The sequence below is a fragment of the Carettochelys insculpta genome, chromosome 26 (genome assembly GCF_033958435.1).
Source record: "Carettochelys insculpta isolate YL-2023 chromosome 26, ASM3395843v1, whole genome shotgun sequence".
Classification (NCBI taxonomy): Eukaryota; Metazoa; Chordata; order Testudines; family Carettochelyidae; genus Carettochelys; species Carettochelys insculpta.
Window position 1 is genome coordinate 4902156 of NC_134162.1, and position 27898 is coordinate 4930053.

At 45.7% G+C, this 27898-nt stretch overlaps 1 protein-coding gene across 4 annotated transcripts; it reads left to right on the forward strand.

Moving 5' to 3' along the window:
* The first annotated feature begins 199 nt into the window (after positions 1–199).
* Positions 200–27874, forward strand: KCTD20 (potassium channel tetramerization domain containing 20). Of its 4 annotated transcripts, none has more exons than XM_074977520.1 (10): positions 200–346; positions 1415–1543; positions 7910–7975; positions 15459–15661; positions 17850–18123; positions 18889–18991; positions 19425–19545; positions 22533–22730; positions 24337–24447; positions 25021–27874. In XM_074977520.1, the coding sequence occupies exons 2-10, from the start codon at positions 1494–1496 to the stop codon at positions 25311–25313; spliced, it is 1419 nt and encodes a 472-aa protein (XP_074833621.1). In that variant the 5' UTR covers positions 200–346; positions 1415–1493; the 3' UTR covers positions 25314–27874. The 4 variants fall into 4 exon arrangements, with proteins under 4 accessions (XP_074833621.1, XP_074833623.1, XP_074833622.1 ...); XM_074977521.1 differs by having other exon boundaries at positions 316–346; positions 1415–1597; XM_074977522.1 differs by lacking the exon at positions 1415–1543 and having other exon boundaries at positions 257–346.
* Positions 27875–27898: the final 24 nt, after the last annotated feature.

The following is a 27898-nucleotide window of genomic DNA, read 5'->3' on the forward strand; positions in this document are numbered from 1 at the left end:
TAGTGAAAAACCAACGCAAAACAGCAGTCCAAAAGAATGTTTTAAAAAGTTGGGCTTGGAAGAACATTACTTCTGAGCTATCTGGCCATTGTAAACTAAACGCACGTATTCTTAGCATGAAAACATTGTCTCTCTCAGTGCATCTCTCTCCTCTCCTGTGTATGCCGGACAAGGACTTTTAATTTGAAATATTAATGTGAATCAGACATCTGGGCTTTAGGGGAGGAGCTTTTGTGCTGCAGCATAAACAGTTTAAACTCTGGAGCTTCTTTATGACTTAGCTTTTCCCTTTTATTAAAGGTGGATTTCAGACTGCATAGAGCTACTAGGAACATACGAGCTGACGGTAAGTAACTGGTTGTGTTCCATGTGGCTGTTATGAGTGTATGAGGTTGGAATTGGAAATACGGATGATTCTATTGATGTACAGCTTTAAATCCTGTGGTTAGACAGGGTCTGGTGTACAAGACTTTTCAGAAAAAGGCTGCTTCTGTTCTGGAGTTTTTCATAGAGCCCCTGGAAAGATGGGGTTTCCTGAAGTTTTTAAGTCTCAATCTATAGACCAAGGCGTTTTTCTGAACTGAAACGAGTTAGGTGCAGATGGTTACTAAGAAAGAGAATTTAGAAGAGAAAATACAATTTTACAAAATCCTGCTTTATGCTTTGTTGAATGCAACTTGAGCGTTTAACTAGGCCTTGTAAATAGGCCTGTTATGGAATAGATGGCTCACACAACACAGGCTGAAACACCATGTTATTGATCCTCTCGTGATCCTTCAGCGAAAAGCTTTTAGGTGAGGTTTTTAAGTTTCTCCAGTACATATAAAGGCACACAATTGCTAATTAAAGTCCTCATTGTAATTTTGTTCTCACTTACACCTCTGACTGTGCATATGAAAGCAAAATTTGTTTTCTTGTCTCAAAAAGTGGACGAAACTCTGATATTTGGAACACTCCAATTTTCGGTGGTCCCTGTAAGCTGAGCACTGGGGTGGCTGCTCAGAAGAGATTCAGGTGCCGTCAGCTGATTAGCAGAGCACGCACAGAGGACAGCGTGTATTTCTATTGGTGGTGCACATCGGCATATGCCTGGGTGCACCTAACAAAATTTGTCCCACCCATGGATTGGAAAAAATTAAAGGGGACACTGGTCCTATCTCCGATCTAGTCATCGTTATGGTACCCTTTTTGAATGGTGATAATTACAAGCATTTATGAAACTTCCATTCTTATGGTCCATAGCTGCTCTTACAATAGTTAGACTTTAAATGCAAACATTTCTCAAATAATTAATCACCAGATAATTTAAACAATGGAACATCCTCCGTTTGGTGTTACTCCCCTGCACCATCATAAACTTGTTCATAGTTAGCAAATTTTTCCTAATATCTAACCTGTATCTCCCTTGCTGCAGATTAAGCCGCTACTCCTGTGCCATCTTCAGTGACTATGAAGAACAATTGATCAGTGACCTCTTTCTAGCAACTCTGAACATGTTTGAAGACTGTTATCATCCCCTATCTTCAGTCTTCTTTTCTCCAGTGTAAACGTGCCACTTTCTTTCATTTCCTCATAGGTCATGTCTGAAGATGATGAGGTAGTTTTGTGGTGGTTTTCCTGCTTCAGCAACGTTCTGAATTAATAATGAACAGGGCATTGTATTTGCCAAGGACAGGGAAAACGAGGTTGCAGTAACTGAGACAAGAGAATTTAGCTGCATAGATGGCTAGGAAGGGCTGTGTTTTAGAGAGATTATACAGAAAGAAAATGCAAGATGTAATCAGAGCCTGGAGGTGAGAATCTAGGAAGGAGAGGTCAGTGTTCAGGACCATGCACTGGAAACAGCCAGGAGTGCGGTGCTGCCCACAGAGCTGAAGAAAGGAGGTAGGGTGAATGGCTTGGGGAAAATATGAGCTCAGTTTTAGCCGTTTGAGCTGCTGAGCTTGAGTCAATGGCGGGACATCCAGGAGGAAAATGTCAGAGACAGGCTGAGTCCTTAGTTTGGTCAGTAGGAAAAACATCTGGAATAGAGAGAGAGCTGGGAGTCACCAACGTAGCGAGGTAGTTGTGTTTTGGCTATGGATGACATTACCCAGAGATAAGGGGGCCAAGGACACAGCCCTATGGAACCCCATGGAAAGTTGGAGAGGACAAGGGAAGACAAGATTTCAGGAACAACACAGTCAGTGGTGTCACTCTGGTGCCCCAAATTCAGTGGTGCCCTGTGTCGCGTTTGCCTAGGGACAGGATGTTAAGCAGCCACAGGCAGTACTGGCTCTGGTAGCACCCATTTCTTGGTGCGCCCTTCCCCTGAGGCTGAGCGTTGAGATTCTGGCAACCTCCCCCTGTACCACGGCTGTACCCCAACCCTGCTCACCAGGAAACTGTGAGGCCAGAGGACTCTGGAGATGCAGGGAGCAACCGCGCAGCCAGCAGCTGGAGAGATGGAGCAGTTTCTCCTTCAAAGCACCATTTCTCTTCACCCATCATGCAACTGCCCTCTGCTCCTCTGGCCCATGCTCATACCACCCATCGCCTCCTGCACTTCCTGCCTGCTGCCTCGAGGCTGCAGGTGAGTCTGCCCTGCCCTGCCCTGCTCCAGGGTTCCCAACTCTCCCAGACCAGAGCCATTGCAGCAAATGGTGTCCAGTCCTAGTAGGCATCCTTCAGTCTGCATAGACTATGGATCGTGCCCTTTATAGTTTCAGTTGAGGACTTCATTTACAGCGTCTACTGGGACTATGAAGACCCACACGAGAGTGACAGTCCTTGCTGCATCTCTTGCAGATGTGGTGGGTGTCTGGCAAGTCCTTAGTGTGCTTTCTGTGCACTCGCTTCTCCTCTGCTAGCTGTCTGATCCTCATCTCGCCCTTCTGAAGGCCCTTGTGTAACGCCTGCCTCCATCTGCTGCGGTCGTCTGCTAGTTCTTCCCAGTTGTCCAGCTCGATATCTACCTCTCTGAGGTCTCTCTTGCAGACATCTTTGTAGCGCAACTGGGGGCATCCTGGAGGTCTTTTGCCAGAGGCTAGCTCACCATACAAGATGTCTTTTGGTGAGTTGGCAACCTCCTGCCCCCACACTCCCCGGTGCTGGGCTGCATAGGGCACCGGCTTGGATAGGGATGTCCCTGGCCAGTGGCATCAAGGAGGAAGAGGATGGATTACAGTCCTGAACTCTGGTTAGGGAGAGATCACTAGAGACTTTGGCAAAAACAGTCTTGGCCAAATCTCTTCTGCCTTCCTAAAGCCACCCCTTCCTCCTCCCTTCAGACTCTGCCTGCACTCTCCAACCCTTTCCCTCCCAGTGTCCCCACTGTTCCCCACTCCCACATGACCTGGAACCTCAGTTTCCCACTCTCCCAGCCCACCCCACTGAGAGTTCCCAGGGCCTCTTCTTTCCTACTGCCCCCCTCCTTTTCCTTCCCCTCTATAGACAACTGGTGTCCAAAAGAAATTTCGCAGTCATGACAAACCACCCCCCACCCCGCATGCAAACTGCCAGTGACTCACCGGAGCCGTGCCGTGCGAGCCACCCAATCCACACTGCCCCAGCCGTCCTGCAGCCATGAGTGAGCTGTAGGAGGAGCCACTTCCACTGCTGCTGGCGCCACGCATTGCCCCACCAAGTGGTGGGGCGCATGCACGGAGGGTGTTCTACGTGTGCAGCTCTAACGAGACACTTCGCCTTGCCACACTGTCCAGTCACCACAGGTATTGGACACTGTGGGTATCAACCTTCCCTCTAGAATCATCGAACACGAGAACTGGAAGGGACCTCAGGAGGTTGTTGAGTCCAGTCCCCGGCCCTCACAGGAGGATCAAGCACCATCTAGACCATCCGTAATAGATGTCTGTCTAACCTGCTCTTAATATATCTCCGGGGATGGAGATTTCACAATCTCCCTCGACAATTTATTCCAGTGCTTAACGACCCTGACAGGCAGGAAGCTTTTCCTAATGTCCAACGTAAACATCCCTTGCTGCAGTTTAAGCCCATTGCTTCTTGTCCTATCCTCAGAGGCCAAGGAGAATATTTTTTTTCTCCCACCTCTTTGTAACCCTCTTTTAGATACTTGTAAACCGCTGCCATGGCCCCTCTCAGTCTTCTCTTTTCAAAACTAAAGAAGCCCAGTTCTTTCCTTCTTCCCTCGCAGCTCTTGTTCTCTAGATCTTCAGTCATTCTCACTGCTCCTCTCTGGATCTTCTCCAATTTCTCCACCCCACTCTTGAAAGGTGGTGCCCAGAACTGGATGCAATACCCAACTGAGGTCTAATCAGTGCTGAGTAGAGTGGAAGAATAGCTGCTTGTTAATGTGTAACCTCCCCTCCTGCCCACTGTTTGCAGTCCTCCTTGCTTTGTGGCGTGCCAGGCTCACTATCATCTTCTCATCTCCCACTACTTTTTGGTCACGCTTATTTCAAAGACCCCTGAAAGCATAATTAGTTCTCTACAATTAGATAGGTCTCACTTAATTTTCATTGTGCACGAAGTCCTCCCTCTGACCATGTGCGTTCTGTGTTTCTGTAGAGAATTGATATATAGTTTCCATCAATGATAATAATTATTTTGCATGTAAATCATCCTGTTCCCGCACTGATGATTGGATATATCGGTGTCAAAATGGCAAAGCCTGGACCTTAACTCGTAGAGTGGTGTTGCTGTGTTAAACTTCTTCTAAAATCATATTCCAGAGCATGGTTTCGGATTGCGTTTGTAGAAACAGTGAATTCTTATGAAATTCAAACCAATGAGAAATGCAATAAACGTTGCTAGCCATAGAGTTCTATACGCAGATTAGAGGGAAACAATCAGACATTTCATCAGACTCAACTGTAAAGTTTGTTGCCAGCATTGTGGGGATTTACTGAACTGCTTGTATCTTAGTAGAGGTTCTCTCCTGGAATTCTAATGCCGTAGGCAAAAACGAACCCACTGTGCAACGAGAGAGCACTGTCACGAAGAAGAAAGTAATTTTGTAATGTGTGCGCATGCTGCTTCCGACTCTAAAAGTGCCCATTTATTACCTGGGTGTGATTTTGACTGTAACAGAAGACATTGAAATGAGCCATCTGGGCCACGTCTGCACTTGGGCAAAACTCCGAAATGGCCATGCTAATGGACAAATCGGAGAATACTAATGAAGTGCTGAAATGAATATTTAGTGCCTCATTAGCGTGCTGCCGGCCACGGCACTTCAAACGTGCTGCGTTTTGCTCACGTGTGGCTCGTCTACACGGGCTCCTTTTCGAAAGGACCCTGCAAACATCAAAATCTCCTTATTCCTATCAGCTGAAAAGGACCCCCGTGTAGATGAGCCACGCGCAAGCGAAATTGCTGTGGCTGGCAGCATGCTAATGAGGCGCTGAATATTCATTTCAGGACTTCACTGGTATTCTCTGATTTGGCCATTAGCATGACCATTTCAGAGTTTTGCTCAAGTGTAGATGTAGCCCTAGCACATATCAGAAACAATAGAAAAAAGGGCTGTTGTGGTAGCAAGATATGTTTGAGATGTATCTCTGTTGTTTGCTTTGGATCAGGTTGCATGAAGTATGGGAGAAGAGGAGGGCATGCTGTGTTCTGTCCATAAAAATGTGCTCCGGTCATCATAAAGGGGTCTGCGTGGACTTATACGTTGTGGTCTAAGGCTGTCTACAGGGCAGCAGGAGCAGCTTCTCTTGTTAGTCGAAAAGTGAAGGTTGTGCTACTGCTCTTCTGCTTGCGTGTAGAGCTGCGCTTAATGGAGTCACTTAATGGGGAGTAGTCTCAGGGGTAGCTGTGTTAATGTGTAGAACCTGATGGAGATGTCTTACCTGTGAAAGGTCATTGCCTAATAATAAAATAGCTTATTCTTTAAGGGGCTAAAGGACTGCTTTTTTGTAACGGGGAAGTGCCGCGCCATTGCCGCATTCCACAAAAATGTGAAAAATCCTCTCTTTAAAGAGAGAAATCCACCAGCCCCAACGGTGCCTGGCAGCATGCCTGAATCTGCGTCTTTCCTGAGCCGTCAGATACTCCTTACAGCACAAACAGGGCTCTGCAATCACTGTGTATCTTGGCTGCTCTGTTGAGTCATTTAAGTTTTTTCCCTCTCCCTATAGCATTTAGCAGAGAGTGTTTTTGTTGTTGTTGTTTCAACTGTCCCCTTTTACGTGTTCCTCCAGCTGCCCAATGGTACACATGCATGTGCTCTGGCCTTATTCTTAACACATGTCCCAAATACATCCATTGTCTCTTTTGGTTGATTTTAGTTTTGCCTTGTTGTCCTGTTAAAGCATTGTGTATTAACAAAGTTGTTGTTGGTTGTTTTGTTTTTGTCTAAGAATCTCCTAAGGATTTAAAAACCCATAACTATTGTTTAGTGACAATAAAACTTGAGGAAGTGAGAAACTGCTCTGACTGTGGAACTTACCTGAAAACAAATAACACAGTTTGAAAGTGGAAGTCAAAGGCATTGCAGGTCACAAAGCAAAATAAAATTCCTTCACAGAGCTCTCGTAAGTCAGAACTGCAGAGCCCCGTGCTTGTGGTTCAGAATTATGAAGCATCCTAGAGAAGGCGTTGTGCAACTTGGGAGTGTGTAATGTTCAGAACAGGGCTAAAAATGGAAAGGGGCAGCACTGCAGGGCAGGCCTGTGGAAGACAAAAGATTATGTAGTAGTTACACAAGCAGTTGTTTTTAAATAGTGAATATTTGTCATCAATTCTATACCAAATATTTGGAATAACCCTTGGGAATAAAAATGTGGGACTGAAGATATAAGAGATCAGACATCAGTGTTGTGTGTGCAAAAGTTTTAGGAACAGTAGCTTCAGGTTTGCAGCAAGTCAGTTTTTCTCTCCCAGGACAGTGAACTCTCATATCGTGCACCCCCGGGACTGGGAGGCTGCTGGATAGTGGAGTGGGGTCTTTCCCCAGTCCCTGATGTGGCTCTGTGCCTGCCTGCAGGGGCCTCTCATTGTGCTCCTGCTGCAGCATGGTGGTCTTGCTCAGCTGCTTTCACTCCTCCTTGTGGCAGGCGGCAGCTCCACCTGCTCACAACGCAGCCAGTGGGGCAGCTCCTCTCGCTGCCAGCTGCACTGCTGGACTGCACTTCTCCTTCCCCAGTACCTCCTTCTCCCGGGCAGCTGCGTCATGGCCTCCCTGTACCACTCCTGCTCCCATCACGCCTGCCCTGCATTATGTGGCTTCCCTTCTCCTGAGGTCAGCGTGCTGCACTCCAGCCCCCTCCATCTTCAGTGCTGCCATGCACTCAGGAGTGTCTTGGGGGACCTCCAGGGCTCTGCACCAGCCAGAGCAGCCTTCCCCACCCAGATAATGCAGTGCTTCTCCTTGGCAGGGCTGCCTTTTCCCGGGCAGCCAGCTCAGGGGTGTCCCATTGCCGAGGGCTGCCAGGCACATGCCACTCCCCTGCTCCCTGTGTGACCACTGGGTAGGAATGGAGTGAGACAGGGACATGGCTGTGAGCAACGCTGCCCCCAGAGGAAGAGGCCTAGGTGCTGGCATAGCACCTGGTTCCAGACATTTGAAAGTGCCGGTAGATTGAATATCGGTTAAAAGTGTTTACTGTATTTGAAAGGCAATTAGTTTTCTTTGTTTAATAATAGCTCCACTTATCAACTTCAGGCAGAGAGAATCAGTGTGATTTATAAACTGTATAATATGGTATCACTGCAAGACAAAAACCTCCCTCCTATATATTAGTGGCTCTAAACATGAAACCATGGACTCACTTTTATGATTCAGTGGACACGGAATGATAGGTTCATGTTTATTCTGACTAGCTTTTCCATGTGGCAAATAGAAGAGGCACCTTTCCCCCTTCTTTAGTAGTTTAATACAGTTAACTACATTTGAATTGTTTTGCTGATGATGTTTTCACGTGTATCATGCCTTTATTTTTTTTAGAAAGGCCCTCCATTGTGGAGCCCGGAAAGGAGCAAAGCAGACCAGAAAGAGGGAAATTCAAAAAAGGTGAGGCATGGAAACAATCCAGCTATTTGTATACAAACAATACAGCAGCAATGCTCCCAAGGCCACTGAAACTCGACTAACCAACTAATGGTTTTGTGATAGTGAGTGCATAGTTGGGCTGCTGACAAGTTGCCAGAGTAGCCTTTTAAATAGCAAATTTTAGGTCTGTATCTGGTTCAGTTTCACCCCAGTTGTTTTTTTCATCACACTTTTGAATCCCAGCGTTCCCCAGGGGAAAAAGAAATCTTGTTTTTGCAGTACAGCCAAATAATTCATGTCTGAAAGAGGCTTTTGGGCTAGAAGTTTATTGAAGCACAGATCAGCACAACTGGGAGCAGGGCTGATGTGGGTGACAACTTATTTGTTACTGTCACATGGGTGAGCAGTGTGTAATGCCTGACTCCATCACACCTCTTAATAACCTCGGAAATCAGAACTAGGGCATTTGCAATCTGCCAGTGGTGCTTGCTTCCCAGTCCTTGGCCCTCTTTGATTCATAAACTTCCCTGTTCCTCACTGAGGCTCCCAACCTTTCATTTGGTTCTGGTACACGCTGGAATGGTCTACTTTGTCCTGCTGTCAGACACTGGGTTTGGAGTTCCTTTTGATCATAGAATGCTAGAACTGGAAGGGACCACAAGAGGTCATCAAGTCCAGTCCCCTGCCCTCATGGTAGGACCAGGCACCATCTATATCTTCACTGTTAAATGTTTATCCAGCCTGATCTTAAATATCTCCAGTGCTGGAGATTTTACAACTACCCTAGGCAATTCATTTCAGTACTTAACCACCCCGACAGGGATTTTTACTAATGTCCAACACAAAGCTCCCTTGCTGCAGTGTAAGCCCATTGCTTCTTGTCCTATCATCAGAGGCTTAGGAGAATAATTTTTCTCCCTCCTCCTTGTAACACCCTTTTGAAGTACTTGAAAGCTGTCCCCTCTCAGTCTTCTCTTAATTCTTTTAATCTTCTCTCACCGGTCATATTTTCTAGATTTTTAATCCTGTTAATGGTTCTTCTCTGGACCAGCTCCCATTTCTTTACATCTTTCCCTTTTTTCCTCTCCTTTCCCTCCAGATCCTGCTTGGGATTGTTGTTTTATAGCTCGAAGATATATTCCTTCTTGTTCTTTTGCCTTTCTCTCCGATGAGTTACGAGAAATCCATTTATCTGCCTCATCCCATGAGTCTTAAGTGATATTAAGTGTTATCGCTCTCTTTCTTTTGGTCCCAACAGTGAACAGCATAGCCTCAGGCTGAAGCCACATTGGCCCAGAGACACTTCAAAGAGGAATTCCGTACCATAGTTTTCTAACACATAGTAGGAACATTAGTCCACTGTATGCCTAAGCTCCACCCACTTGTGTGCTCTGCCTGCTGTGCTACCTAGTGCTTGTAGGGGATGCGCCCACCTTTCTCATCTTTTGTGTCCCAGAGGCACATTCACAGATGTGGTCGTGCCTGGTTCTGAGCAGAGGCCAAGGGTCATGTGTTCTTTCTCCTTAGAATCATAGAACACGAGAACTGGAAGAGGCCTCAAGAGGTCATTGAGTCCAGTCCCCTGCCCTCGTGGCAGGACCAAGCACCAACTAAACCATCCCTGATAGATGTCTGTCTAACTTTCTCTTAAATATCTCCAGTGATGGAGATTCCACAACCTCCCTAGGCAATTTATTCCAGTGTTTAACCACCCTGACAGAAAGTTTTTCCTAATGTCCAACCTAAAACTCCTTTGCTGCAGTTTAAGCCCATTGCTCCTTGTCCTGTTCTCAGAGGCTAAGGAGAACAATTTTTCTCCCTCCTCCTTGTAACCCTCATTTAGGTATTTGTAAACCTCTATCATGTCCCCTCTGAGCCTTCTTTTCTAAACTAAACAAGCCCAATTCTTTCAGTCTTTCCTCTTTTCCTCATAACTCATGTTCTCTAGATTTTTAATCAATCTTGTTGCTCCTCTCTGGACCTTCTCCAATTTCTCCACATTTCTCTTGAAATGTGGTGCCCAGAACTGGACACAATACTCCAATTGAAGCCTAATCAGTGTGTGGAGTAGAGTGGAAGAATGACTTCTTGTGTCTTGCTCACAACACTCTTCTTAATGCACCCCAGGATCGCGTTTGCCCCCTTTTTTTTTTTTTTTTTTTTGCAACAGCACTGTTGACTCATATTTGACTTGTGGTCCATTGTGGCCTGAGACCCCTTTCTGCAGTACTCCTTCCTAGACAGTTGCTTCCCTTTTTGTATGTATAAAGCAGATTGTTCTGTCCTAAGTGGAGTACTTTACATTTGTCCGTATTTACCACAGCCCATTTCTTCAGTTTGTCCATGTTGTTTTTAAGTATGACCCTTTCCTCCAAAGCAGTTGCTTTCCCTCCCAGCTTGGTATCATCTGCAAATTCTGTAAGTGTATTCTCTATGCCAATATCTAAATCGTTGATGAAGATATTGAATAAAACTGGTCCCAAAACAGACCCCTGTGGAACACCACTTGTTATGCCCTTCCAGCGTGACTGTGAAGCATTAATAACTACTCTCCTGAGAATGGGTGTCCAGCCAATTATGCACCCACATTATAGTAGCCCCATCTAAGTTGTACTTTTCTAGTTTATGGATAAGATCATGCGAGTCTTTATCAAATGCCTTCTTCAGTCTAGGTGTACCACAACCACCACTTCTCCCTTATCCACAAGATTTGTTATCCTATCAAACAAAGACCAAAACAAAGAAATCATTAAGCACTTCTGCCGTTTCCAAGTTTTCTGGTGTTGTTTCTCCCTCCTCACTGAGCACTGAGCCTACCCTGTCCTTGGTCTTCCTCTTGCTTCTAATATATTTATAGAATATCTTCTTGTTACCCTCATCTCTCTATGTCACATCAGAAACCAGTCCCCCTATGTTTACTGCTTCCTCCCTTGATATCGATACACAAAAGTAGTCCCAGCATTCATTCTCGCAACATGCTGTTCCTTCTGTATTTTTTTCTCATCATCTTAACCTCTTTTGTGATCGCCCTTTTACTCTGCAGAGTCAGGATTGTAAAGGCTTAAAAGAATGTAATCTTTCTTTCATTTTGGCATGTTCTCAGGATGTGCCTTAGGAAATTACAGCAAGGCTAAAAGTTGACAAAGGCTTGCAATTAGGGGAGGCATACATTCCAGTTCTAAATTCTTGTGTAGTATAGAATTAGACCAGGCACACCCATTCTAAGTATGTATTTCCTGCATAACCCAGGTTTCTCAGCCTAGTTCCATATGGAAACTTCTGTGTGGATTTAAAGGGATACTGTCCTCTTAAAAGTAAGGTTTTGGTTTATTCCTTGTGGCTGTTCTTTAGATTATTATGGATGGAAGAATTTTAAATATCTGATGTACTGCGTACCACTTTATGCTGATTATTTCTCTGTTGCCTCTGTCATCTTGAATGTGGAATTAAACTGGTCACTTTCACTGTTTCTAATCTCTCTCTCTTTTTTTTTCTTGTCGTACAAAAACCATAAGGCTTCAACGCCTGGGAGAGGAGTTTGCCAAAAAAAAACAAGGGAAATACTTAATTATAAACAATATTCAATTTAATTCATGAAAAATTCCCCATAATATTAAGTGTTACAAAACCTCCTGACGTAAACTACCTGATAACATATCTTTCAAAACAAACAATTAAATGGTCAAAATCTTACTGGGGTAGGAAGAAGGACAGCATTGCTGTGAAAATGAGAGCTGGCAGGAATCAGCAGGTCTATGCTGGGTCTTTATTATCTTTAATAAAATGTTTTTTAATGTAGCTCGATTTTTGCATAGATACAAAATTTCTGTCTGCATCTGATCTGCAGACTGTGTTGGTGGATATGTGCCGATGCAGCTATCCAGGGATGTAAAGTAGTCATCTGCAGACTTGCAGAGCTCTAAATATAGAGGGACTCCCTTTGCTGTCTGGCTATTATTGTGAACATACTTTCATTGTGTTTCTTCAACACATTATTTGCTTATGAGTACTTTTTTATTTAGCTCTGTAGTAGGTGGGCCAGCCAACCCCTCTAATATCTCTTTCAGGGGACTGTGTGCCATGGGGGATGATCCTTACTATCACAGAAAGCGGGAGGTAGAGGCGGCTAACCATTCCCTGATCTTTCAGTGCGCAGCAGGGAAGGTCTACATGGAGGCTTCTGCCTTGTTGTTTAACTTTGCAAAGTGCTTTGCAGGCTGGCTGAAGGATATGGTACCAAATGACTGTCAGTTTTCACTTTAAAGTGGTGTACAAACTGTACTGTCTTATTCCCTGCCAGACCACCTTGGTAACTTCTTACAGCCGTGTTCCTTGGTGAATCACGCTGGCTATCTTGTACTGTCCAGTTTTGTTATCAGCAGTTTTTTTTCTCTTCTCTCTCAACCACTGAGAAGTATTTTAATTTTGCTAAGTTATTTTAACATGGAGATTACCTTCCCCAATAAATGGGCAGCTATTCCAAGTCAAATGTGTCAGCCTTGTGCATCTCTTCCAGCTGGACACTCTGTAGGCGTCTATGTTTGGATTGTATTACACAGAACACATGGGCTCTTAAACTTCTCTTGGTCTGAGTAGGCTCCAGCACTGTCTCTTTCTCTGGGGTTAGGCCCTAGGACCAGTGGTGACCTGTTCTGTCCCTCTCCATGAAGAAACCTCCATAGTTCAAGCACGCTCTCTCCCAGCGCTCCAATCGAGTGGACATCCTGGTATAGTTTACTTCTTCAGTAACACCAGATGGACATGGGCGTTGTAAAGGTTGCTAACATCATTACTGTTTGCTTTGGATGGCACAAGATGCACTGTTCTAGACAAAACAATAACAGACCTCTAGGCCCTTCCCTGCCTCAGTTTCCTCAGGACTCTTGAGCATTTCTGGGATTTGATCAAAGAATCCAGGGCCCCACTCCTGTGTACAGCTTCCACGAATAACGGAGTGAATTTGTCTGCTCCAGACAGCTGCTTTTCTCATCCGTTTTACTTCAGTGAAGAAGGTCCCTGTGCCGTGTTCCGTGTAAGCTGAGCACTTGCGCAGCCACCCAGGAGAGATTCAAATACCGCCCAGCTGATTAGCAGAGCATCCGCAACACTCCTGTTAATGCATCCCAGGATCACGTTGGCTTTTTTGCAACAGCATCACACTGTTGACTCATATTGTGGTCCATTATGACCCCCAGAGCCCTTTCTACAGTACTCCTTCCTGGACAGTTGCTTCCCAACCTGTATGTGTGAAACTGACTGTTCCTTTTAAGTGGAGTACTTTGCATTTGTCCTTATTAAATTTCATTCTCTTCACCTCAGACCATTTGTGGATCAGCCCTTAAAAATGTCAGAGAAAGCTTTGTGATCTTAATATATGCTATAGGTTCGTAACAAAGTGAGCTAAAAGAATATCTGTGAAATGTTATGTAGTTTAAAGTCAATTCTTGCAATGGCTTTGAAGGTTTATTGTGTGCTTTGCCATACTTCGAGGATGTACTTCCTCTACGCATTCAGTCTTCCTCCATGCATCAATGTATATAAAGTTGCTAGAAACAGAGTGGTGCCCGGATGTGGTCATTACTTGGAGATTGATTTTATCATGCTGTCATCGGAGTCTAGCCAAATTCTAGTAACTGGGGCGAGGAGTTATGTACGAGGATTCACTGTGGTCTGTTGCATTTCCTCAAACTGAAATGACCTTACTGGGTCTCTGACCTTACTGTACATGCCAGTGGTACCTCTTTAAAATAGAGTTGCTGTTCAGAAGAAGATGTTACAGTTGCCAAAGAACTATTTCTCATTAATATTACAGGAAGCTCAAGCAGCCACTTTTCTAAAAATATGTGGTAGTAAATATGTTGCCAAATTAGCGTTTACATTTGGGAAAAATAATCAGTTGCCTCTTTTGTTAATTTCTAATTAGGAATAGAACACTTCCCCTTGAGCGCCACTAATGGTGGTCTTGAAACCCTTATTTCAGCTCCATTAAGACCGTCTCCCTTGGTGCTACCTCCCTATTATTTATTTAGTAGCTCATTGCTTCGTTGTTTAATATATTTTATGCCCTAATCCTGTAGCATTGGATATGATGTGTCCTGTTTTACAGAACACACTTGAACTCTTTAGACTCTAATTGAGACAAATGTGATACACAAAATCATTGCTGATGCTCAGGCTCAGAACGTTGTAGAAATTTCACTAGTGAAATCAGTGTAGGAAAAAGTGGGTTTTTTTTTTTTCTTTAAAGAGGAGGGATTTGAAGGAGCAAAGGGAGGGCCTCAAGACTCATGGAGGGATGATGTTTCATATAGGATGTAGGATGAAAGAAAGTGTCAGGTTGAGAATGGGAGGAATAAGCAAAGGGGAGCTGTTAGGAGAGAGGCTACAGTGAGACTGGATGAAATGAACACAGATATCTGAATAGAAGCAGAGAGGTAGCCATGTTTGTTTGTTTGTTTTCAAACAAAACAAAACAGCAGTCCTGTAGCACTTTAAAGACTAACAAAATGATTTGTTAGGTGATGAGCTTTTCATGGGACAGATCTGAAGAAGTGGGTCTGTCCCACGAAAGCTCATTGCCTAATAAATCATTGTCAGTCTTTAAAATGCTACACAACTACAGATATCTGAATAGAGCTTTAAAGGTAGTGACAAAGGCACCAGGACCCATGTAGCTGCGTAACAGTGTGGCAAGGTTTTAGTAGGAAGGATGGCAAAGAAAGGCTGTGTTGTTAAGATGTTTTAGATGACAAAATGACAGCATTTGGGTTTTGCATTCGAAGGCTGGAAGGCTTCGTGTGCAAGAAGGTTCAAGAGGAAAGCGGAGACAAGATGGTGAAGCACAAATGCATGTGAAAGTCAGGGAGAACCTGTTCAACGCTGATCGAAATCTAATGGCACTAACTCCTAAGAGAGTAGCTATTGAAGGAACCTCATGGGCGGGACAGTGTTCAGAGGAGGGAGAGTTTGTTTGAGACTTGCCATCAGTGAATCCCCAGTGGTTCCCCTTTTCTCTCCTTGGAACTCCATTGTCCTCCGTGGAGGCTGGGGTCAGGTTCGCAGGAAGCAGAAATTTCTCTGCCTGCTGGAAGGGTGGTTCTTTCTGGTGCTTTGCTGGGAGGGGGTAGAAAAGGACTGCACAGGTGAGAGGGAGCAGGAGCATGGTGGGAGCTGGAAGCGTGGCTGAGAGTTAAAAAGATTCATATAGAAATGGTATGTTTAGTTTAGAATATGGTGGACAAGCTTCCTTATGGTAGGTGTAGTTCTACCACAGAATGTCTGCCAGAGAAAGTCACCGAGACTTCAGTGAGCTGCTCAAAATGAGATTAGACTCTCCACTGACTAGAGTATGTGATACAAACCTGATCCGAAGACCACTGAAGTCATTGGAAAGACACCCATTGACTTCAGTGCGCTTTAGATCCAACCCTAGGTAAAGGGAGTTGAACTCGAAAGAGCTGTGAGGTCTCTACTAACCCTACTAGTTTGTGATTCTCTCCTGTAGAACCTCTCTCAGGACAGGCAGCCAGCTTGCATTACAGAGGCCCAGCATGAGCATTAACTGTGGCAGTGGGACTGAACAGTCAAGAAATCAGGAGTCCAATTACTCTGCGGAAAATATAACTCCTCCAATCCAGGATCCAAAAGGAGAGAACCTGGCCCTGGGCAGCCAACCCTCTAATGTTTCTGCAGTGCACAGGAATGAAGGTAAGGATGATGGACACGTTTACTTTATAACAATGCACAACTAAGGGAGACCTGGTTTCTTTTGATTCCTGGAGAAGTGTTTCCTGGGATCTGGAAGGCAACTCGGGATACTGAAGGACACCGTTTCAGCTGGGTCTCTAAGCGGTCTCCCCTTGTGAGTGTACGAATTGCATACGTACATACATACTGACCTTACTTAGTTCTTTTGTACCTGCAGTGGGGGTGTGTTAATGGTGCCAGTGTGAAAGATGCACGTCCACGATGGGGTCTGGGACAGTGTTGGAACAATGATCATGTGTCTTTCCCAAGTAGCTGGGAGGCGATCTACTGGATTCCACTGAATCAGGTCCCGGCCTGTCAGCCTATTCCTGGTCATGTACCATTCACATGAAAAGCTGTTTCTCTGCTCATACATGTTTTTCAGGCCCTATATGGTTATACCACCTTTCTCAGAGCTAATGATTTCTTTCTTTAAATGACAGATGTGTCTCAGAATGGAAGGAGCATCTATGTATTTATTATCTCAGTTTAGAATCGGCTCTCAATTAAAACCAGTAATTAGCCAGACCTATTCTATGCAGTTCTTAAAGAAGCTGCATTTATTTAAAACCTGCCCTTTTGGGGCTGGTCCAAAGTCAAGTCAGGTTACCTTGGGATTAATGATAAAGTGGCCTTTTCACATGCCACACAATTATTAAAATTGATATCTACTTTAAACCCCACATCCATTGAGAGGGCCCCTGTAACTGCACAACAGCTGGCCTTCTTTAATAAGCTGGACCTTTACCATACACAGGAGCCGACAGATTCATGGGCCTCAGGGCAAGGTGCGGAGCGGCTCTATGCTCCGTGAAGAGGCGGGGCCTCTGGCAGGAGGGGCGGGGTCAGAACAGCTGGCAACATCTGGAGTTCACTGCCCGGGACTCTGCAGAATGCCATGCATAGCTCCAGCAGCAATTTAAAGGGCCAGGAGCTCTGGCTGCTGCCACTGCCACAGTATTAGCAGCAGTGGGCAGAGCCCTGGGCCCCTTTGACTCACCAGGGTCTAGAGCAGTTGCTCCTTGTCCCCTTTTAGCGCCCCCCCCCCAAGTCTGCAGGCCTGACCACACATACCACGTGGGAAGGTAACCAAATGAAACCCGTACAAGAGGCTGTCCTTGTTATTTTGCACCCTACCTCAAGTGACATCTCCACAGTGTCCTCAAAGGTGCAGAAATAAGAGCCTCATTGTGCTCCATCTTCAGTCCTGTGAATGGTGGTTTAAGATTCATATCAGTGCATTTTCTGTCAGCCGTCTTTTAATTTTCGTGCTCCCATTTCGTCCACTTAGCCCTCTGTGTTCAAGAGAGTTCCCTAGAACTTTTCAGGAAGTTTGGAGCTGAGTCGAGATCAGAATAAAGGCCCCTCTGTAGCATGAAGATGTAGAACAGGTAGCACCTCCCTGGTCCAGCAGAGTCGGGACCTGATAGGCCTCAAACAAAATAATTTTACCAGACCAGAGGAGGTCCTCGCCACCGACCCTGAGCCTGCAGCAGATGTCCGGCCTCGCCCCCACACCCCCTATCCCTTCCCTGGGCTGCTCACCCAGGTGCTGCAGGGGTGGCCTGATTCTGGCTTCTGCTGCAGAGCTCCAGCCCTGGGACTGCCATAGGGCTCCAGCTCTGGCCCTGTGCTGCCTTGGGACTTCCACACAGCTCCAGCCCCAGCCTCACATTGCAGCAGGGCTGTGAAAGGGTCTGCCTCAGCCCTGCCCCTGCAGCGCTGCCTGGGGACTCTGGCTCCAACTCCAGCCCCACACTCCTCAGAGCTTCCACAGGGCTCCTGCCTCAGTCCCGTGCTGCCCCCAGCCAGACTACCAAGTCTGTGGCCCCTGGCTCTAGCTGGCCCTCCTCCCAGCTCTCTGGTCCAGGAGCATCCATGGTCCTGCCAGACCACAAATAGTGCCAGACTGTGAGAGTGCCAGTTTTAGAAGGTGCAACTTGTGTAATGTGATATATTATAATGTCCTGCAAAATACTATTCCATATCTAGAGCTGCCTTTTCAACCCAGAGGGTTGATGTAGGTCAGCTGCTGTTCCTTTCCGCAAGATCCAAATCTTTCTGTGTAATTGTTGGGTTTTAATATTAAATGAGCAGATCGAGGAAATAGCCTCGTAGTTCTCATGGTGTTTGTTTTCGTTGGGTTTAGATACAGAATTCAGATTCACTTCTCAGCCAGCAACTCCCCAGGTCAGTAACACGCTCCCCACTCCTGAAGATGCCCCGGGCAATAGTTCCAAGGTTGGGAGTAAAAGACACCTAGAACATTTGACTGCTCCGGAACGAAATGGAAGCAGCAGTCTGGCTTCCACCAGCAGCTCGCTAACCCAGGCACCAGAGAAAGTGACTCTTGTTGTAGATGGTACTCGATTTGTTGTGAATCCACAAATTTTCACCGCTCATCCTGACACCATGCTGGGAAGGTAAGTGATTTCAGTAACATTAAATGTGGGTGAAATGGGACAGACACTGTCTGAAAGGGATGAGGGCGCGAGATCTCAGATCTCGCAAACTAAGCAGGATCGGCATGGTCCAGCGCATGGCTGGGTGACCTTTTCGATTAGAACCAGCTAGAGCAAAGTTAATGATTCAGTAGGTGATGCTCCCTTCTGAGTCACTGTGGCAGTAGGATGTACTGGGCAGCTGACTCAGGGAAGTACTGAGCTGGCTCCCTTCCACCCCTGTTTTTTCTGCCTTTCGTCACGTCCATTGCTCCTTTTGATTTCAACCCAGTCCTGCTGTGAGTAATACATGGCTGTCCCAGGAGCTTCCTGGCGAGACCTTCCAAATAATATGCAGATAACTGAACAGATCATAAACCCACTAGCTTGATTGCTACTAGCCAAAGTATTCATTGTCACTTGAGCATCCTTTTCCCACTCAAGCTGGACCTCCGTGTCGGGGATTCTAGAGCCAAGAAGCATTTCTCTGGCCATGTCGAATGCCAGCCTTCACTGAGCAGTGAGTGCTACCACTTCCATACAATGAAATGGATCCGTTATGAACACAGAAGTCCACTACAGTAGGGCCTGTTTGAGACCAATGCTTTGTTTCATTGTGACTTTGAGATTTGAATTTCGGGCCTTCAACCGTAACAGAATTATTTTGGTGGCCTTTTTTAATGTCTGTGCACCCTCTAGTCCACACTAGAAATGTATGAAATATATTTGTGTATGTTTATTTTCCAGAATGTTTGGAGCAGGCAGAGAATATAATTTCACTCGGCCAAATGAGAAGGGAGAATATGAAATTGCAGAAGGAATTAGCTCCACTGTATTTCGCACAGTGCTGGTGAGGGCATGTTTTTAGCTATGAAAACAGTAGTTCATCATGGCTGCAAAGCTGCACTTCCTTCCAAGCAATCCGTGTGCTCTTTCACGTGTACATTCGAGAATTACTCTACATTTGGATTGTAAATCTTAATCTCCTCTTTTGACGTGACTCAGTCTGCCACCTCTCTTGTGTTGCCACTTCTTTCCCCTCGCTTTAGACCATTTTGATTTCTGAACTCTGTCCTCACCACATTTCTGCATACGTTCATTACATGAATACTTCCTCTGTTGCATGGCAAAGGCTGCTTTGTCTGTCTTTTTCTTTTTCACTAGCTATCAAAGTTGCTCATGAATCTCTGGCAGCAGAGCAAAAAGCTAATTAACAACAAGTTTAGCCTGAGGTTTTGTTTGTTTTGAAAAAAACACCATCTTCCTTCTTAATTTATTTACAGGATTACTACAAAACTGGAATCATTAACTGTCCCGATGGAATTTCTATCCCTGATCTCAGAGACACATGTGATTACCTCTGTATCAACTTTGACTTCAATACAATCAAATGTCAAGACCTAAGTAAGTGGGGGGAGGGGGATAAGAGAAGGGGAATTACCTGGAAGTTAGGGCTGGATCCTACAAGGTGCCGAGCACTTCAACCCTAGTCTAGCAAAACATTTAATTGAGCTGTAAGTAGTTTAGTCCTATTGACTCCAGCAGCACTTGTACAACACAGCCCTGATTATCTGATCCCTAGCTATTCACCATTCTGTTTATCTGACACTGCTCTGCTCCTGCAGCTCAACAGCAGCTGGCCCCAGGCAGCTAGCAGCCATCCCTGCAGCAGTCAGCCCCGTGGTAGCTGGTAGCCTGCTCCATGGAAGCTAGCCCCAGGCAGCTAGCAGCCATCCCTGCAGCAGTCAGCCCCGTGGTAGCTGGTAGCCTGCTCCATGGAAGCCAGCCCCAGGCAGCTAGCAGCCGGCCCTCCCCGTTATCCAACATTTCCGATGATCTGACCCCAGATCATCGGGATTCCATTATACTTAAAATTACGCATGTGCTGAAGGACTTTGCTGGCCAGAGTGCTTGGTGTTGTGCAAGATCCACGCTCTTCCTCTTCCCTCTGTTTGTGATTGCAGACAAGTGCAAGCGTTTAAATCCTAGAAGTCTGTTGCTGGAAATGAAGCTGTGGAATATTAATATTTTTGGGGGCGCTATGTGGGCCCCACATTCCCTGCTGCATTGGAAAATGGGAGGAGGGCTCTGTGCTCTTAGAGCGAGCTGAGAGGTTGGTATGAATGAGGCCTGGCTGCCTGGGCCCGGATGAGTCATTCAAAAGGACTAGCTGAGGCTGACCCTATGTCAGTGGTGACTCTCTTCTGATTCCTGGAGAAATGCATTCGGGAGTTTACGGCTGCGCCACTGTAAGGTTACTCCCGGGGCCCCTCAAAGTTGACAGGACAGAGCTGTTCCGTCAGCGAGCGGCCAACTTAGCGCTGTGCCCGCTACCATTTCTGCCAATGAAACGTGTTGCTCTGGGGGAAGGAAGGGGTCTCGCCTCCTTGCTGGCATTTGTGGTAGTGGAGCCAGGGCTCTAGCAGCCAAGAGTCCTGAGGCAGCTGGATTTCCCCACCTCTCAGCAGAGAAGCTGAAAGTCTGCCTGGAATCCACTGGAAGGAGTCTGGGCTCTCGCGGGAGATGGGACAAAGGAGCTCAGACCCAGGGCTTGTCCTGACCTGAGCTGCTACAGTGGCACTCTTCCCATGTAGGCACTACCTATGCCAATGGGAGGGGTTTTCCTATCGCCATAGGCAAGCCGTTGCCCCAGGAGGCAGTAGTTGAGCTGACTGGAGGGTTCCTTTATTAACCTAACGCTGTCTACACCAAGAGTGAGTTCTGCTTGACCGGGCTGTGCCTGTGGATTTTTCACACCCCTCACTCCTGGGGCTGGATCAACCTAACTTTTTAATGTAGACCAGGCCTGAGAGAGCCCCAGCACTCAAACAAAGGGGCTCACTACAGCTAGGCTCATAGAATCATGGGGTTAGAAGGGACCTCAGGAGGTCATCAAGTCCAACCCTCTGTTGAAGGCAAGACCAATCTCAACTGAGGTCTCAGCTAACCAGAATGGCCAATACTTTGACCTTCAGCTTCCTGTGGTAACCAGTGTTCCCTCTAATTTTTTCCATCGGGTGGAATAAATTTTATTTGCACCAAAGCATGTGTGGATGTGCACCACCAGTGGAAGTACATTGCCAGCTGTGGGCGGCTCTTGGCGCTCTGCTAATCAGCTGAGGAGCAGCTGACTCTCTCTTGGTTGGCCACCCAAGCACTCAGCTTACAGGGAACACCGGTGGTAACCAAAGGTATTCCTGTACTGTGTTAATTAAACTAATGACTACTGTGGTGTCATTGCAAATACTTGGTGGCTGAATTAATCCATGAAGAGCGTACAAGTCTCTGCCAGGTGTCTGTCTCTGAGGGACACACTGAACAAGGCTCATACTCTGAAATGGGCATGCTGATGCCCCAGAGGTTCAGTTTTGGAGATGGGTGAGATAGCATGATCTGCTGTGTACTGGAAGAGTGAGAACCACTGGGGACTGGCACACTAAAGGGGTTCATCCTAGAAACAGTGGCAACCCTAGGGTGACTAGCAGTTATCCTGTGGATCTGTGACACATGCATAAATTAAATTCATAAGACTGCCTAATAAGCTATTATTCATTCTTCATTATGATTTTACTGTATAGATTGGATCTGGGCTTGGTTTTTCAGTCATTCCTGGTCATTGTCCTAAAATTTAAATGTAAAATTAAATCAAATTTGTATTCTCTTTTTGCAATTTTCAGCACTGGGACCTGGGAGGTGTAAAAACATGTATCTGGTGTATGGTTTTAAGGGGCTTGTCAAAGATGCCCAGGACCTTGGGTGGGTGCTCGTTTGGTGTGGGTATAATATTAATAGAAATACAGCCTAGGCTTGGAATGTATGTTATGTTAAATAGTGAAACAGTGAGATGGTGCCATGGTTAAAGAGACTGGGAATTGGGCCTCTCTTCTTGGCTCTTCCAGTGACTTGCGCTGTGTGTGAAGACAAGCCACTGAGTCTGCACTTTTTACACTTGAGTGTCTAAATCTATCTACAGGCACATAAATAAGTGGCTGAGAAGGCAAAGCCACCAGTGACATTAGAGATGTGTGAAGGGTCAGTGTCTCTGAAGATCAGGCCACCTTTATTTAGGGGTCTCAATATTAATTTATAGCGGGAGCCTTGTTTTTTGAAACATTTGGCCTTGATACTTTTGTACCTTCCATCTCCTATCTGCAAAATGGAAATAACACTTTCCTTACAGGGAGAATGAGGTCTCTGTTCATTAATGTTTATAAAGATCTTTTTGAGATCATCAGATGGAGTGCTACAGAAAGACAAATGCTGGCTTTAAACCCGTCTTAAGGAGTCATTCCCCCAGAAATATGTGTCCTAGTTCAGCCTGATGTCAGTTTGATATAAAACACAGTGGCAGATTAGTAACACTTATTTGTACTTGATTTGTCTCCTTGTAGGTGCATTGTTGCATGAGCTCTCTAATGACGGCGCTCACAAGCAATTTGATAAGTACCTTGAAGAGCTCATTCTGCCCATAATGGTGGGCAGTGCCAAGAAAGGAGAACGTGAATGCCACATTGTAGTATTAACAGATGAAGACACAGTGGACTGGGATGAAGACCATCCTCCTCCAATGGGAGAGGAGTACTCACAAAGTAAGAATAGCGAAATGGGTATCAAAACCATTTGTTGAATGAGGGGACAGGAGTGCTGGTTGAGTCTGGTAATGAAAAGACAACAATGGCTTGATTTCTAGAGCTCCTGAGTGGAGTTGTGTGGTGATCAGTCCTTGGGTAGAGCAGACTGTAGATGTTATTCCAGAATGTTTGAGTCATCCAAATTATGTTGTTGTGATTTCATTAGCCGTGCGGGAACAGGTTACCATGGCATGAGAGAGCGCATCAAAAACTGGTAAAAACATGCTTATTTTAAAGCACAATTTTTTCATTCATATCCAGTGCTGTTGGCAAGAGTGTTTAGTGACTACAGGGTCAGGTAGAGTGTGTCTGTGAGAGCCATATGGCAAATCTTGATTCCATCCTCGTGCTTTGAATGCTTGTACAAGTTCTGTGAACATACCGTAAGCAGAATACTCCAGTGAAGATCAGTTGTTTGGATCTGCCATGAGATTACTGGCTTCAGACAGAGACTTCCATATTGGAGCAAACCTTGGAAAATGAGAACGTTTTTACAAAATAGGCTATTTTCCTCTGCTTTTGTGGGTGGATCCAGTCATGTGTCCCTTTTTCACTCATGATTTGCACTGATATTCATGGGAGCTTTGACTGCAGCATTGCTCTCAAATATTTGCGGAATAAGAAGCTTCCTCTCTTACTAGCTTGTCTTCTTGAACCTCTTCCCCTCAGACCCCTCATTCCCACCCTGACCCCTCTGTTCCAGACTCCCAGTCCTTTCCTTCACCTCTCCCCACCCAGACCCCTCATCCCCAGCCCTTGCAGTCCTCTCTGGCACAGCTAACCCATCCCCAGCCTGCTCCTGCACCCTCCTTCCCCCCCAGAGCCCTGGCCCCCCTCCAGTCATGGACCACATCACTGAGCAGTTTTGGAGGTTTTAAGCTCCTCACTTGTGTGGCCCCTGAGTTGTCTGAGAGTCAGTGGCCCCCAATCTGAAGATGGTTCCCCACCCCTGCCTCAAAGACTAGCAGGTTTATTTGGGCATAAGCTGTCATGGGTAAAAACCACTTTTGTCATGTGCATTAACTTTTGTACCCTTTTCTTAATTTGCGTTCCTTGTGGCAACCTCTTGTCCCCCTCCCCACCAAAGAGGGAATTTGTATTTTTTTTATCCAGCCGCCAAATGGTAGATAGACGCAAGTTACTTGATTCTCCCCCTTAGCTGTTTCTAGATCCATGTTCACCCATCCTGTAACCAGTGCTTCCTGCAAGCTGTGCAGTTATCTAGCTACTCAGGAGAGAGGCACACACTGCCCAGCTGATCAGCAGAGCATTCACAGTGAGGTTATTCATTCTACTGGTGGTGCACATTGGCACATGCCTCGGTGCACATAAAAAATTACTCCACATCTGAAAGTTAAACATTAAAGGGAACGTTTTCTGTAACGTGTCACTAGCCACATCACTGAGGACTTTGGGGCTTTCTCTTGCCAGATGACAGGTATGAGCTCCCCAGGCTGCCTTTTCCAGCACAGAATGCTGACGGCTGTCCCAGCTGACAGCAACAGTGCCGAACACTAGCTGGAGACACATGTCTTGTGACTAATGACTCACTTTGCTTCTCAAGTTCTTTACAGTTCCAAGCTCTACAGATTCTTCAAGTACATTGAGAACAGAGATGTTGCAAAAGCCGTCTTAAAGGAGCGCGGGCTGAAAAACATCCGAATCGGCATTGAAGGTAAATTTTATTTCCTAAACAACACTAGACACCTTAAACAAACCGGGAGAGCAGTTGCCTTGGGCATCAACCCCGCTGCTGCCAGTTTAAATGCACACACTCTGTGGGAGCTAGCAGAGTCTGAGGCTCTGTGCTAGAGAGCTAGATCAGGGATAGCCGCGTGCAAGCAATGAAATGTGGCTCCTGCTCAGAGCTGCGTATGGCAATGGCGAGTCCCAGGCATTGGGTTAGAGTGGGAGGGAGGCAGCTGGGGTGCCTGGCTCTGGGCGAGGGCATTGAGCCACGTATTGCATATTTATTTTTCTCCCTCTATCTAATACGTGGCTTTTTGCACTCTACCCACAGCCATTCCGGCTCTTCATCTCACACTGGGTGGCCACCTCTGACCTAGATCATTTTTACAGTGTGTAAACGTGGAAGGAGAGCACTCATTGTCCTCATGCTAGAGGTCTTGTCCCAGCTGCCTCCAACAGCTCTGCAGGGCCCTAACTTGTTCTCGGGGGTTCTTTTGATTTGAATAATGCTGTTCCTCAGGCAGGGCTGACGGGCGACTCATGGGCTGACTGCTTTCAGGTTATCCCACGTGTAAAGAGAAGGTCAAGCGGAGACCTGGCGGACGCTCAGAAGTTATATACAACTATGTGCAACGGCCGTTCATCCAGATGTCTTGGGAAAAGGAAGAAGGAAAGAGCCGCCACGTTGACTTCCAGTGTGTTAGAAGCAAATCGCTAACGAACCTGATGGCGGTAGGCGAGGATGTTTCAGACGACCCAGAACTTCTGATGCATCATCCACCCCAGGTAGACGAACTTGATAGGCTCAATGCACCATTCTCACAAATGGCTCCGAACGACCTGCCGGATTAGAGTAAGTGGCGTGCAGCCTCCCAGTTGCACTCCCGTGTTGGGAATTTTCTCAGCATGGTTTCATCCCCGGACACGGGATGCACTCACTTGCAAGGTGCTTTATCCTGGTAGTTGCTCTTATTATAGTGTAAGATTGTAAGCATGTTAATAATGAGCTACGGTCCCTAAAATCAAAGGTGCAGTTGCAAGCAAAGTCTCCTTGAGAAGGAAGCGATAGCAGCTGTTCGCTGCTGAAGGCTTTGTGATTTCCCCAGGTGTCTGTGACCACCTGGATTGGTGATGGGTGAAATTGACTTAAACCTACAAATGAACAAAAGCGTTTAAAAAAAAAATTGACGTGAGAAGGGGAATTCCGTGAATATTACAATGCAGTTCTCTTTTGAGGCTACACACTTTGTTTTAATGATAACCCCTCACTTGCAAAGGGACCAGCCAGGACAACAAGCCAGATTCCACTCTTCCATACAAGCACAGATGTGGCACAGTTGTGTTGGTAAAACATCATGTGTAGAGGAATCTGTTTGCACTACCAATAGCTTTGTACCTAGCATGTACACTACTATGCTCTACAAGGGTGATGCTAACTGAAAAAGTAGCATTTGAATATTCACAAGCAAATGCTCATGGACAGATCTGTGCAAGACAGGATGACTTCTTTATATTAAGGGCAAGGAGGTGCTGTTGAGCTTACCTAGCGTAGCAATGGTGATATTTTACCAAATAAATGCAACTAAGTAGTCTGTTACAGGGGTGAAACTCCCTTAGTGATGGTTGTGTAGTTGAAGAGACACAATTTCCTCCTGCACACTCATGCTAAGCCAGAGCCTCTTAGCACAGTCGTGCAAACTGAATTTACATTGGCACAACCTGCAGTTAGTTTTGTCTGCCTTGTTTATGATCGCTGCAGCTGTTTGTTCAAAATTCCCATTGGCTTCCCCCAACTCACATCTGCTTGCCGAATTCGGGCTGCTGTGCAGATTTCAAGGCAAATGACTTCATTTCAATTTGCAATCTATCTGGGTAATTTTATTGAGTCAGACAGACAATAGAGATAAGAGGGAAAGAACTTTAGTGGTATTTTCTGTGTACACAGTTAGGACAGCTTTGTACGGAGTACATGTACAGCAGAAAGAAGATATTTCCTGCTTCTCCTGACTTGTTTTGGGAAGTGGTGTGTAGGCTAATGGCCCAGTTCACACAACATGCTAGCCTTGGCCATGTTCAAAAATCTCTGCTGCTTGCCTAGTCCTGATTCCAGACAGAGAGAGCCTGATTTCTGCCCTTCGCAGTAGCTGCAACCAGTTAGTTGCAGTTGAAACTCATACCATTTACACCTCTGCACGCCTACGAAAAATAGAGCCCTGTTTCTTCAAATCAGCCCCTAATGAACATCTGCTTTCAGCATTTTTTCCTTCCTCTTCTCCCTCCCTCTTCCCAAGCCCCTGTTTGGTGAAAGCAAAGCATTTTCTCAAGCATATTTTTATTCTTTTCCCTCTGTTTGTCTGCAGACTGTAACAGAGTTTCTGACTGCTTAACATCTGTGCATTTTTCTCTTCCTATTTTATTTGATTCTATTAAGTACAAATTGGCTTATGAATATGAGATGCTAGCTGATGGGTAGCTCATTTCCGTTCATATTTGTGTTTGACTGTCTCCAAGACCAGGTCCCCTTATTTACGGTGGTTTTCTTGGCCTCAAACATTTCCTCTCCTTTCAAGTGCTTAGGGAGGAAGATATTCAAAACTGCCTAATGACAGTTGAAAGGACTTTTGAAACGTGCCTCCAAGGCAGGACAGGGAAGTGCCCTTAACCATTTGCCGGCAGATCAAGAGGCATTTTATCCAATCGCTTTCCATTGATGTTGGTTTTTATTTCTTTCTTTTAAATACTGGACTTTGAGGCATGTTTTAAAAAAAAATTCTCCCAGGCGGATGGCCCGATTGAGCCTGTCACTTGATTTGGTCGGGAGGGGGTCTCCTGAGATGATCCAGTTGGGCGTGCTTGCCAGTGGGATTCCACAGCTTGCAGGTTGGCCTTATAGGTTGTATGTTGCATAGTTATTGCTGCACCAGCTTTGATATTGAGTAAATGATACAAAATATTGAATTGCTGGTCTGGAATTTGAGTTTATGTTTTAGGGCACTGAGCACAATGCCCTCCACGCCCCTTGTCTGCATTGGACCATCAGGTGCTGAGCACTTGGGCCCCTTCCACAGGATCAGCCCTTTTTACACATCAGTGGGTATTGAGAATCAACACTTTGAGTGGGGCTTAGCATGTGGGGGGCTGAAATATATCCAGTTACAAAATGTCCTATATAGATCACCTTGTTCACCCCAAATTGTGTGGTTTATCTTATTGGGGTTTGAGACTAATTAAAACCATGTTCCAGTAGAATTTGCTTTAACGTTTAAACTCAAGGGTGACACATACTGTTACCTCCTGTTCAGGTACGATATCAACTCATCTCTTATGTTTTATATGTGGTTCTGTGTTACTTGTGGTGTTTACAGGATCCTGCATTGTAAAGTTTCTTTGCAATAATAAAGGGTTAAAATTGATATACAGCCTCACTGCTCTCTCTG